The sequence below is a fragment of the Pieris brassicae genome, chromosome 13 (genome assembly GCF_905147105.1).
Source record: "Pieris brassicae chromosome 13, ilPieBrab1.1, whole genome shotgun sequence".
NCBI classification, from domain to species: Eukaryota; Metazoa; Arthropoda; class Insecta; order Lepidoptera; family Pieridae; genus Pieris; species Pieris brassicae.
The window spans coordinates 1,050,828-1,065,049 of NC_059677.1; the positions used below are offsets into that span (position 1 = coordinate 1,050,828).

Below are 14,222 nucleotides of genomic sequence, written 5' to 3' on the forward strand. Positions count from 1 at the left end.
CAGTTTTTTTTTTTATTTCTCATACCTAAATAGGAAGACGAGGCTTTCGTCTCTTCAATAGATACAGTAAGTAGTGTTATTATATATAACAGCAGTGGCCGAGTGGCTTCAGCGTTCGACTGTCGCTGTGCACATTTAACATTCACTCCAGTAAAAAAAAATATCGGCATCAGGAAACAAGGGCATGCCTTGCCCAAAAGTCTATCTTGGGAAGGCTGGCTACTTGCCTATAAGTTTGACAAGAAATATGAGGTCCAGACCTAAAAAGGTCTCTTTTAGCTGCGAGTAGTATCGTAAAAGTTCACGAAGAAGTCACTCGTACAAATGCTACATAATTGATGGAGGATACCTACTACATCACGTGTGGGATCGAGAAAAATATTTTTGAAAAAAATGTTCAGTACCTACGCAGACATACAGGCTCACAGTGACGGTTGTAATTGACGGCTATAGTGACTCAACAAAGAATATTGAAGCTGTAGAACAACGTCGTCGAAGTACAAGAACATCTTCGGGTTCCGAGATTATCTTTGATGAAATTTATGACAGTTCCAGCGAATCAACAAAAAAAATTCACTAACATTAACAATAAATCTTTACATAATTCTAAATTTTAATTTTTTTCCGACGTTTCGCGTGCTTTTCAGCGTGCGTGGTGGAAAAGCACGCAAAACGTCGGAAAAAAATTAGAATTATGTAAATAATTATAAGTTTTTGATAATAATACATAGCATTAATCCGTTCAAAAAGTGTTTTTCTTAATGTGTAAAATGTGTTTCTTAATGCAACAAACACAACAATTGTAGTTGGTGAAGATGTTGATTTGTTAGTACTATTTACTGCAAGGACTAATCGATACAATTATTTATTTTCTAAAACCTGGATGGGCTTAACAGCATACAGAAATATATTCTTCACATAGTTTATCTGCTTATCCCAAATGCCAAAACTATATTATGCAGCAATACAGAAGTGGTAAAACGTCATTATTTAAATTATTCGAAGAAAAAAAAAGATTTGAGTGACTGCGCTAAAGTACAAACATTAATTCCAAATAATAATAATAAGCCTTTATTCCACATCTTTGACATACATTTGATTGAAATAAAAAGAAAAAATATAGTTTTACTAAGATGCGGCCCCTGTCCGGGAGAAGGCCTCCTCCAACTTTTTCCACCCTACTTTATTTTTTGCCATCGTCATCCAATATCTGCCAGCTACCCTCTCGATCCCGTCGGCCCATCGCTCCATTGGTCTTCCTTTCTTCCTGTTTCCTTTCGGACCCGTCCATTCTGTTACTGTTCTAGACCATCTGTCATCTGTACAACAATTCCAATTACAAACACAAATTCAAACAATACTTACGGAAGGAATTCGCTTTCTTCATGCGGTTTATGGAGCACCAAAAAAATTACTTGCATTGATAAATACCGAAACCTTACAAGTACAACTGTCATGTCTTCCAACATCTGCTATTCAACACTTGTATCAAGTTCAAAGATGGCTAGGTTAACTGAAACCTAACATGGCTAACTGAACCTGGAAGACTGGGGTTGGAAATTTTTGCACTTTCAAAAAAGGTTGTAGTGCCAAATGTGGCTGTGTCGGGTTGCCGTGGTCTTGAGCGTGTATCAATTGCCAAAGTCAGTCTTGCTGAAATGTCCAGTTGAGTACAATAGAGGAAGATTTTAATGACGAGACCAATGACTCAGCCACATTTGAACAATTTATGAACATCCTGCAAGAGGAAATAGAAGAAATCGAAGAAGACATGACTGTTGAAGTAGAGTTTCAAGAGTATGAATCTGATTAAAATATGTAAAGATCAAAACAATCGTTAACCCAATATCAATATTAATAAGGTAACATCTAGAACTTGACGGGTTTCCTTAAATTATCCAAAAAATTTCATGATAGTGGAAACCTACAAGTACGGTACGGTACGGTAATAAAACCGCTGAAACGTCGTTTGGCTTGAAACGTCTTTTGATAAAACTTACAGTTTTCGAGAAAAAAACCAAAAACCTCAAACTTTGACCTTTGACCCCGAATAACTTTTATAGCACACATAGGATCGATGGGGATTTTTAAAACTTTATTTGTTATGGTAAACCCCAGCTCTCCACCAAAATTCAGCTTTCCGGGACTTATTGTTAACTGACCACTATTTTTATGTCTAAATTGACCGGACTATAAACGAAGTTTTAAAGTATAACTAAAATACACTATGCTACAACCAAATATGTCGGGGGCCTGATTTCTTTATGTATTTCATACTCTGTGGAGCGAATACAAAAATTAACACGCTTAAGTGTCCTACTTTGTTAGTTTTGGGTATTAAACCACTGGCCAGCCAGTGGCCTAAGAAATGTGTCTTAAAATTTATATTTATTAATTTCAGGAGTGTCTGTATAATATACAATGTTTCGTAGGTAATCAAATTGCCGTAATGAAGGACAAGAGCTCAACGAACTTAAACGAATTTCAAAATTAAAATTAAAACAATAACGTAAAAATACAATTTCAAAACAACATTTTCCTTGTACTTTTACTATATGCTTATTGGCATTGATATCCTTTAAATAGAAAAATAAATGCCATTACGTTTAAAACACTTTGTATGTACTGTACCTATGTATTAGCAAGCTGCACTAGATAACTATATATATGAGACCTAAGAATCTGGCCAATGGCTTCTAGAGATTTTGGGGATTTTACCGATTACCGCACCAGCCATGGGAAAAGATAACTTGCTAGGAATGCCTCGGGCACTAACTTGTCTAGAGTTTCAACACTAAAAAAACTTTTTTTCTGGGTAATAGGTGATCAGCCTGCTGTGTCTGACTGAAGGGTGTCGCGGGAGAGTAATGAAAGTCTTCTAAATAAGTATTTATTTTTTCTATATTAAGTATTATCCTCATACATACATAGTCAAATTATAAAACCATTTATTCATAAAGGTAACACATAGTACACTTATGGACGTACAAAAATAAATATACATTAAATGCTTCTAATTTTACATTTACTGCCTGTTGTCAAATCAAGGGCGTAGAACGGTAGAGAAGAACTGGTAATAAACTCTCCGCCATAAGTATGTATGTATATGATTATAATGTAAATTTTACGCCGGCGACTTAAGTAACTCATAATGTTTTAGCCGCACCTCACGAGCGACTATTAAAAGTGTTAATGAATTAAAACGTGCATTGGTTGCGCAGCGAGAGCTCGAACCTATGACAGAAATAAGAGTGTGGATCCAGGTCCACACTTGATTCCTAGTGTAGAAAAGAAAGACTTTTCACATAAATAGTTGCCGTATTGTAAGTTTTATGCTTGCTCTCAGTCCTCTGTCATGGGTTCTCTAAGAGTATTCGAAGGCCAGGGTAGAGAATATATCGTTGGATCTGAAGCGCGACAACTTGTCTAGAGAATCATTAACTAGTAGTTCCCTACTAATAATTACATAAGAAACTTCTTGTATGGCAATCAAAGTTTATAACAATTTACCAAAAACATTGAAAGATCTTCCCACTGGATTAAAAAAAAGTTAAATATTATGATTAATATTAATTCTCTAAGGTGAGCCGGTTTCCTCCCGATGTTTTCTTTCACCGTTTAAGCTAATGTTAAATGCGCACATGTGTCCATTAGTGCACAACCGGGGATGAAACCACGTCAGGGATGAGAGTTGCACGCTGAAGCCGCTGAAGTCAATATTGCTGTGCTATGTAAAATTCTACCTTTTAATTATGTTAGATGAATTTACTCGCCATTGTGGCAGAATATTGCAAGTTCAGATTGTACCACCATAATATTTTTATCTTGCACACTAAACACACCTTCTAAAATTTAAGGCTGTATAATAAAATCTAATGATCGTGCTATATATATATATATATATATATATATACTTGGAAATAATTTACGTCGGAAACGACTATGTAATCAGAAATTGCGGATTCACAGATGAGTCAGCATGTTAATTGAAATGTATTGTTTTGTTAATTAAAACTATATGTAACTCGGGATTTCTAAACTTAAATGTAATCTTAATTATGTTGAGACGAGAATATACTTAGTCTGGCCATAAATACTGTTACAATTGAAAAGTAACAAAACATTACATTTGAATTTGGAATCTGTCATTTTTTTATAATTGTTTAGGGTTTTCTCATTTTGGCGCCAATAAATCGTACAAAATTTTGCGAAATTAAAATGGAGTGTGGTGATAAAGATAATCTATTTTTTATATAAATTACGATCTAGCCTAACTTAAGACTAATAAGTAACTTACAACTAACTTAATTTGCTAATGGATATCTAAATATATAAAACAAAAGTCGTGTTAGTTACCACATTTTTGATGGATTTTTCTCCGCTCCGAATAGCATAATAAGTAACAAAATATCAGATGTGTGATCTTATAACAATTAATTAATTAAATACGCATTTGGTGCCATCAGTTGATAAAACTACGTATATAAAACAAACCTACCACTATCGACCGGCTGTTACACGCGTCGATACTCAAAGAAAAATTCAAAGGTGAGGAAGATCTCATTCCGAGGATTTCGATGATCTCAACCGATTTATTTACCCTTTGAGTTCAAGCGAATTCAATTTCCGATCCGTCTTGCATTCGCCTTGACGATTAATAAGTCACATGGACAATCCTTAAGTGTTTGTGGTCTATATCTAGAAAATGTCTGTTTTTCTCATTCAATAAATGATTATTTGCGTGAGACACTGTAGTTGATATAGATTTAATAACGTTTGATATAATATGTACGATACAAATAATATAAGAATTGACCAATTCATATGACTAATAATGTCAAATGTAAAACTCCTTTAAAGACAATTGCGCGCCATTGTGTGTGGCAGAATTTGCGAACTTGCTATTGTATACCACGTTACACATTTTTGTACCATATTATTGCAGTATTTTATTATTTTTATGGTCAATTGTATGTGGCATGTTCACGTGTCGACAAACAATCAGCTTTAATTGGTCTTGCCCCGCTAACAAAACAACAAATGCTTATTTATTACAGAAATACATACATTATCCTTACAGCCTATGCCAATACGATATTGAGAAACATTAAATAAAAATATAATAAAATACGTTTATAATATTAAACACATAGTTTACACAATATCGCTACTGTGAATTCACTCTACGAACATATAAATATATCGGTAGTGATGTAGACAGCATTCAGTAGTCGCAACGTCCTGGATGACGGGGATCTCTGCAACAGACTGGGTCTGGGTCTGGGTATATAACTGCTTTAACATGCAGTATCGCGATACTACGCTAGGGAGATGCCTAATCTGTAATACTGCCATTCTTCTTTCGTAATGGCAAGCAATTGTATTTGCCAAAAAAAGTTGTATTTAAGTTATTACCTTAATCAAATCCTAAATTAAGTTTATCTAAAGTTAACACGATATTATTAGACTCTTAGGCTACTTCTTGCAATTGATGCAATTGACTTAATCTTCTAGGTAGGGACATGGTCCCATTGCTATAGAAATTTTTTGGCTTCTCATCTAAATACCGCGACAGTTGGCAGTCCTCTCGTGATGTTAACCTGACATTGCCTAAATAATTCTGAAAGGACAGGTGGAAATCTGAAGTTGCAAGGTCAGGACTATACGGCGGATGCATTAACACTTCCCAGCCAAGCTCTCTTAATTTTTGCTGAATGGCTAAAGATGTGTGAGGTCTAGCGTTATCATGATGAAAAACCACACCCCTTCTGATTAACTTCAGCCACTTTCTCTCTACTTCTTGCTTTAATCTCATCAGTTGTTCGCAATAGAGCTCAGAATCGATGATCCTGCCTGGTGGTAACAGCTCATAATGCCCTTCCAATCCCACCACACACACAGCACAACCTTGTTGCGAGTTAACCCAGGATTCGCCACAGTCTGTGAAGCCTGACCGGCCTATGATCACGACCTTTTTCGCACGGTCTTGTCATGATCCACTTTTCATCACCAGTTATCAGCTTCTTCAAAAATTGTTCGGTTTCATTACGTCGTAATAAAGAATAACAAATGAGTACAGTTATTTACTTAGTTAGTTAGTTAGTTTAGCCTTTAATTCTGTCTGTGATAGGCTAAGAGCGATACTTGCCAAATTCACTTTAATAAAAAATAAAATACCACTTAAAACTCTGCTACTATTATACAAAGCACTAGCCGAATCCATTATAACATATGGACTTACAAGCTATGGGAGAACATGCAAAACTTATCTAAATCAAATATTTGCAATACAAATACGTATTTTAAAAACAATTGCTCCCTTAAAATTAAAATCACAATATAAAGCGGACTACAGAAAGCTATTTGCATTTTTCAAAATTATACCTATACACGAGAAAGTACAACTAGGATTATTAAATGAAAACTACTTTACAGAAAATTATCTCAAAACAATTAAAACTCACTATCACTACTCAACACGTAGAAAATTAAAAAACGAATTTCTATTACCCAAATACAATAATTTATATGGGAAAAAAACATTAGATTACATTATTCCAAATTTAATAAACTCGATACCAGCTACACTTCTTACGAATATAACAAGAAACAATATTAAATTTAAATTAAAAAAATACTACATAAGTCAAACAATTATAAATTATGCATAACATAAATTATGCCATATACGTCATTAAAATATATATATATTCGAATATAGGAACTCATCCTGTATGTGAATAAGAATTCTCGACAAGAACAGGTTTCCTGCATCGGCTAAATATGGCGCGTCAGTGTTTAGATTTGTTTATGACGTTTTACGTGCAATTTTAAATCGTTTGAATGGTTTGATTGTTATAAATTTACAGTTTATATGTCACTGGCCTTAGTATATATATATGTGTGTTAATGATTTAATTATGTTCGACGTCCTGGTGGATAGAAAAACTGTGCACAGTTTGTGTTTCCACCACATCAACTACCTTTATATTAAGAACACTTATACAACAATAAATAAATAAAAAAAAATAAAAATATTCAATAGGTTCATTAGTTTTCTTTCAATGATCTCGTGATGTACCCAAATATCGAGCTTTCTTGTGTACCCAGTATTTTTCAAATGCGCCAAAACTGTTTTGTGGTCAATTCCCAGTTCTTCAGCTACTGATATACCTTGCTCCACTTTTTCAAAAATGGCATCCCTTTGATGGCAATAGCACGGACAATGCACTAGGTCCATAAATATTGTAAAAAAAAAAATCGCGGCTTGCGTTGCATTTTACAACTTTTTTGTTGTAAAATTTTAAAATGTATATAATTCATTAGATTCACACATCTTGCCAGTACGAAAAATATATAAAAATCAAACATTTTCTCAATTGAATTTGAATCTTTTTTAACATTTAAACTTTTAATGATACCAAAACCAGCCAGATACAAAGCCAAAGAGCCTTTATTACAAGTTCTTACGCACTATAATGTGTACTGTGTATGAGCTTGCACGCCATTGAACGAGATTCAAGAGATTCGTGACTTGGGTGTAATAATTGACAAAAAAATTACGTTTATATCTCAGGTTAACAAAGTCGTCACATCCGCACGAATTTACTACTTTACTTCAATTGTCATACATTTTAGATGAAAGATAAAAGATAAATAAATAAAAATAAATAATGCGAAAATACTTTTTCCACAACCTAATATTTTAAAAGAGTAAGTATGAAGCTTCTTGCCTATTCTCCATATGAACCTTAGACAACTAGTCATTTTCTAAATATTTTTAAATTGTAATTTTGACTTTAAAAAGTGCCGGTTTAACACTCCTAATTTAAATAAATGATTTGACTTTTTTACTTTTAGATACTGTTCTTGTCTACTGTTTTTTTTACCATAGTTGTTTAGCACTTAGGTATAAAAAAATAGGATCATTTTCATAGAGATGAGATCTACTCCGAGACATCCCTACATATCCTGTGCTATATTATAATAATATTATAATTATAGGAATGAATAATAAATTAGTTGGCTCTTTCCCTAATACGAGATGTTTGGTCATTTTTCATACATTTTCTGTGTCGAGTCATTGTTTAGTAATCTTAATTTATTACACCCTAGGGCTGTATAAGTATCATAACATATATTTTTTTTTATATTATTATTCACCTTATAATGGTGTAGGTTGTAGATGCGCACTGCATCAGTGAGGTCGTAGGTTCAATCTCAGTCTGTGCATAAACTCAAACTCGAAATATCTTTATTCATATAGGTAAACAAGATACACTTATGAACGTCAAAAGAAGTTAAATTAATTGTTAATTTACTACCAGTTCGCAAGTCAAGGGCGTAGAGCGGGTAAGAAGAACTGGCAAGAAACTGTTGTCATACAAATTGTTTGAACTGGAGCAAATCAATCCCAAGGATTAGTATCATTTAAGTATTCGTCAAGTTTATAAAAAGCTTTAGTGATTAATTTACGTTTAACGAGGGCTTTGAATTTATTTAGTGATAATTCTCTTATTTCGCTTGGGAGTTTGTTGTAGAAACGAATACAATTTCCATACAAGGAGTGGTTTATCTTCTGGAGCCTGGTTGGTCGTACACTCAAATTAGTTCTGTTTCGAGTATTATACTGGTGAAAGTCACCGTTTGTTTTAAAATCGTTTATATAATTTTGTATATACAACAAGGCTTCATAAATATATTGACCAGATAGGCTCTCTATCTGTGCGCATTTAACATTCGCTCAAATGGTGAAGGAAAACGACAACTTAGACCCAAAACCGACCCCGTGTGTCAGAGGAAACTGCTCTCCTACTTGCCTATGCAAATTATCATGAAACAGATACAGACATCTGATATCCAGACCTAAAAAGGTTGTAGCGCCACTGGTTTTATAATGGTGTACTAACAATAATAATGGCCCCTGGTAATAATGATATTTGTAAATATTAACTGTGTATTAATAAAAAATAAGCGGAAAGTGATTTTGTGTTTGATTAAAAATTATTTATTGGAGAAGTCGAAGTACTCACAGTGATGATATACATTGCACATTAAATATTTTGATTATAGTTTTAAAAGGTAAATCAAGGAACAATTCAAATGGCAAACACATAAACGAATGTCAACTTCAGTCCCCGGACATTGACCCCGGAGACTCAAACTTCTGTGACGTACGCGCAGATATTTTCTGGCTAGGCCCCTAGCCTAGGCTTATTAACATTAATAAGAAACATAAATATTTTCAAAGATGTTTATTTGAACGAATGTTGTACATTCAGATTGATTCATCTCATTCATTCAAATCACAATCATCTACTGACTATTGGGTCCTTCAATAAAAGAGTGTACCAATTCTTAAAACGCCGGCAACGCACTCGCGAGTTCTCTCGAGAGTCATTCGCGGCGACATCACATAACGTCTAATAAGATAAGATGTGTCATAATTGTTTTTTAAAGTAACTATGCAAATGTAATACTAATTATCATTATGGAAAAGTTATATTTATAATAGTCAAAACTTAAGGTCTAAATAACTCTCCCTATAAAGCCTTTACTACTGAGAACTTTATAATACATTCAGGGTCACATGACGTGGGTAATTGTAATCTGAACTATATTTAACTTGAAGCAAATTAATTCTATTTATAAGCAAAACATTGATATGAATATCATACAAGACATCGTTATCATTGCAAACAGTGTATAACTCAAACGAAACGAAACTTGGACACAGGGCTGGCAGTACAGTTGATTGAAATTAGTGGTGGAGTTATTTGAAATTCTTCTCGTCTTGAGAACGAAGCAGCATCTATTATAATAATATTATGACCGCGAACTTCGTTTCGTCCTTAATATGATTTTTTTCTTAGCCCTTTTTCCTACTTTTATCTACATAGACTTCAAGAAATAAATGAAATACTTGTTTTGGGCTAAGAAACATATTTTTCGATTTTTTTATATCGATATCAATGTTGTTTGTCTTCTGCTCTAGGTAAAAGATAACTCTGAACCTGTCATTTTCGCGTGATTATCTTTACTGTACAAAGATTGTATATACGTTTCAGTTTTCTTTAGTTTAAATTTTTTTTTAAATATATTTTGTCTGTAAATGTACTTACTTGTTTTCTGTAACATATATATTGTTAATCTATGTAACATGTTTTGGCTTTCTGTATTGACTGTGTGTATAAGTGTTTTGTTTTGTAATGTGTATGTTAGCTGTAAGATTACTAGTTATAAAATAAATAAATAAAAAGACTTGGACCAGTGACCATAATAATAATACATTATTTGCAAGAATATGGGAAACAAATATTATAGTGGTACAATCCAAACTTCGTATATTCTGCCACATATAGTGCAAATTTGCTTACATAAAAGGTAGAATTTTACATAGAAGTATATCAATCATATCAACATAGTCAATTCTTATATTATTTTGTCACTACATCACATTAATAATATATATTATTACGTTATCAGATTAAACTTCAATCTTTTGCTCTCATAGCTATGTTTAACATGCTATGTTGTGTGTTGTGAAGAATTGTTTGGATTGATATCTCGTGCCTGCAAACTTATACGAACCGTAACAATGGAAAATTGTTACCAAGATGGCTGGAAGTCCATAGTCCGTTTCACAAGGCACTTTCTTTTGAGAACTAGCAAACTGTGGAATCGACTGCAGGTGGGAGTCTTCCCTGAGAGATACGACCTCCAACCAATTCAAAGTTGAAGTGTCAATTCACTCAAAAGCCGGCCCCACTAAAAGGGGTTGACCATGGGCTACGATGACTGGTTTTTATGGGCGTTCCGCCCCCCTCGTTTCCCCCCCTAATTATTAAAATTAAAATCCATGTGCAGTGTGCTTAAAATATATAACGACTACAATTAAAATGGAGCGTTCGATTCTTCGATTGAAATTTAAAGACAAAGTTAAAAACGGTTTTATACGAAGCCGTACAAACATAAAAGACGTCGTTGTTATGACACAGAATCTTGCGAATATATGTGATAGCGCGGCAGAATTGGAAAATTTTCAGAATTGCAAGGAAGATTTTGGAGGAGCCGTTCACTCCGTCGGAGTTGAGTACTAGTGTAAAACAAATTGACATGGCCTTAGTGTATTGTAGTACTCGAATAATTTATATATAATATTTTATTATTATTCCAATTAAATTCTTGATAATGAACTTATTAAATAAAACTTTACATTATTATTTTTCAAATATTGTTATTATGTAGATTATATTGTAAATACTTTTTTTTGTCGTTACTTTATAATGATAGAATTTATTTTAAAAAAGTCTTAACGAACAATTCAAGTCTGGACAATTGTAAAAAAAGGAAACTGGAAAGCATTGCCGATTGATGTTTTGTATTATTTTAACAATTTTTTCGTAATCGTTTGGTTTTTTTCGCCCTAGAAGAGGTGAGAGCCACTCCACGGCCATGTCTAATACATTTTTAGAATCCCTATTAAAAGCGCTAAAACTTGTACTACAGGGTCACTTTCCGTTAGAGTATTTTTTTAACAGTGTGGTCCGAAGTAAACAAGAAATTATGATTTGAGAAATTTTCATTTCGTAAAACTTAATATTATCATCAATACACCCAATAAACAACCATAAATAGCATGTCTAGCTAGGACTCATCAGTACCAATCTGGTGGATATTATGAAAAAGATACAGGTGTAACTATTTTTTTTAAAAGGCAAAATAAATGATAACTCTGCAGGGGTACAATTTAAGGCCCGCACGTAGAACAATTTTTTTACCCCTAGTTGCGTTTGATCTACGACTTTTTGGCCTATATATATATATAAACAAAAATCCTTTTTATTAAATAATAATTAAATTATGATTTGATATGATAATGATACATTAATTAATTTATACATTCAATAATAGTAAGACCTCCTTTCGCAAGTATAGGCCTCCAAAAATCAAAGTCAAAAATTATTTATTCATATCGGTAACACAATGTAGTGTACATTAACGTCAAAAAAAATAATTCTAATTTCACATTTACTGCCACCTCTCAAATCAAGGGCGTAGAACGGAAGAGAAGAACTGGCAATAAACTCTCCGCGACTTTTTTTAATCGCGAAGTTTTTGTTCAACACAAAGTTTGTAAGGAGCTGCAACCATTACACCATGTTCCACATGACATTACACACATCACAAGCATATAACATAAGACTCAATCACACTAATTCCAGAAGTTCAACTAAATTATCATCTTCTCTTTTCGTCACAGGGTAAACACAATTTAACAGAAACAAAAGAATGCAATTAGACAGTGTTATAAAGGACATTATGAATGGCGGGATCGTAATGTGTACGTCAGATCCGCTGTATCCGGCGAGACATTCTGGCGACCGCGAGCCACTCAGAGTGTTTTCGTAATTCAGAGAGAGCGGACGCCCGGTCGATAACGGCTGCGTTTTGTTGTCTCGCGATGAACGAAGTGCTTATACGTGGATTCAGTGTTTGTGTGTGATGATGTGTTGTTCTGGTATCGGTTAAGATGCGTGAGGGTGTAACGTTCGCGGTGCTGACTTTTCTGACGGCCGCGGGCGCCTGCCCTGGCCCATTGCCCCAGGGTTGCGCCTGCACAGATGGTGGCACTCGGCTGACCTGCCGCTCGGCTGGGCTGCAGCATCTACCACCTATGAATGATCGGTTGATCTCTGTGTGAGTTGAATATTTTTCTAGAAGAAAAAAATACTATTTAAAAGTTGACAGAATGTGGACGAAGAAAGCTCGAACAAGCTTAAAGTCTTCAAGCAATATTTAATGTCACTAAAAGCTTCAAGTTATCGCAAAAATCACTTAGGATTATCCGTCGCAATTTTCATATATGTATGACTTCAATGTAATTAAAGATATATTTCATAAATTAATTGATTTGAGACGCTAATAATGAATTTTTAATTTCTACTTTATTCTCGTATTGAGAACGTAGTAACTGCAACATAACGAAGGAAGCATTTTAACTTAATTATAATATTATAATTAACTAGCGCCGTGCCTTGTTATGATTTTTTTATTTGTTTTACGATTCCTTAATAAACCAAGCCCCGCTAACTGCACTCGCAATGAATGTAACTTATTTTAAAAAGAGGAAAGTTATTAGAAAGGTTGTCCTGTCAACTATATTTTCAAACCCATGACCTCAAAGGTGAGAATCGTATTGCCACTAAGCTGTGTCCCATACGTGTTAAACGAACACGAACATGTATCAGTGCGCGGAATGTCGAGTTTATAATCACAACTTAATTTTAATTTTTTTTATATGGCAATTATAAAGTATATATATTAAAACCAATCCTTTAAGTTTCTTAAGTTCACGATTCAATTTTTTATTATTAATGTTATGTATGTTACATAAGGGATATAATAATTACATATACATAAGGGAAGATGTGATTTAACCTTCACATCTTCCATCTTTGGTGCTCTATAACTTTTGCCGGTCTTTTTGTATGATATATATATCATTGGTCTTAGTATATAACTTTTAAATCAGTTCGACGTCATGATGGACAGAAAAAGACTGTCCAGTTTATGTTTTAATCACACTATTGTATTTTTTTTCTGATAATGTTATTATATATTATTATCGGAAAAAAAACGGTTTCGCTGGTGCCACTCTGGGATTGCACGGTACAAAAACCTAATATTACAATGCTAGTTTTATATCTTAGAATCATTCTTGAAAATCTAAGACAGTTACGTAATATAGTATTGTCTTTTATTTACATAACTTTTACACATTTAAAGAAAACAGTTACGTAATTTTAAGTATTTATTTAAAATACATTTTAACGATTTCCTCTCCATTAATAACGCATATAAAAAGAAAATTTTACACGACTTATGTAACCTAACATAATTTAAGTTACGTATATATTTTAGTTAATAATTAAAACCGTAAACAATCATCGCAAACTTGAAGCCAAAATCAGTCCTTTAGTGTTTACAACACTCCTGCTTCCGACATTGTCCAATAACATTAATGTCACTTAGATTTACAAACTCTTCAATAAAGTTAGTTTTTTGTTTATAATAGGCTCCTAATTTAATATTAGTTATAGGTAAATGAAAGTCTTGAAGGGTGTAGTGTGCAGCCCAAGTGTACTTCAAGAACTGGGTTTTTAGTACCTATGGGATGTGTGCGACGGCGAAGGCCTAGGTTATATGCGATACCAAGGGCT

General features: G+C 33.5%; 1 protein-coding gene across 2 annotated transcripts in view; it reads left to right on the forward strand.

Moving 5' to 3' along the window:
* The first annotated feature begins 12,308 nt into the window (after positions 1-12,308).
* The window catches only part of LOC123717849 (lutropin-choriogonadotropic hormone receptor), a 133,082-nt gene continuing 131,168 nt past the window's right edge, over positions 12,309-14,222 (forward strand). For both annotated transcript variants that reach the window (XM_045674099.1, XM_045674100.1), the window contains exon 1: positions 12,309-12,699. In XM_045674099.1, coding sequence (XP_045530055.1) covers positions 12,533-12,699 — 167 coding nt within the window. In that variant the 5' untranslated portion in view covers positions 12,309-12,532. The remainder of the gene's footprint in view (positions 12,700-14,222) is intronic.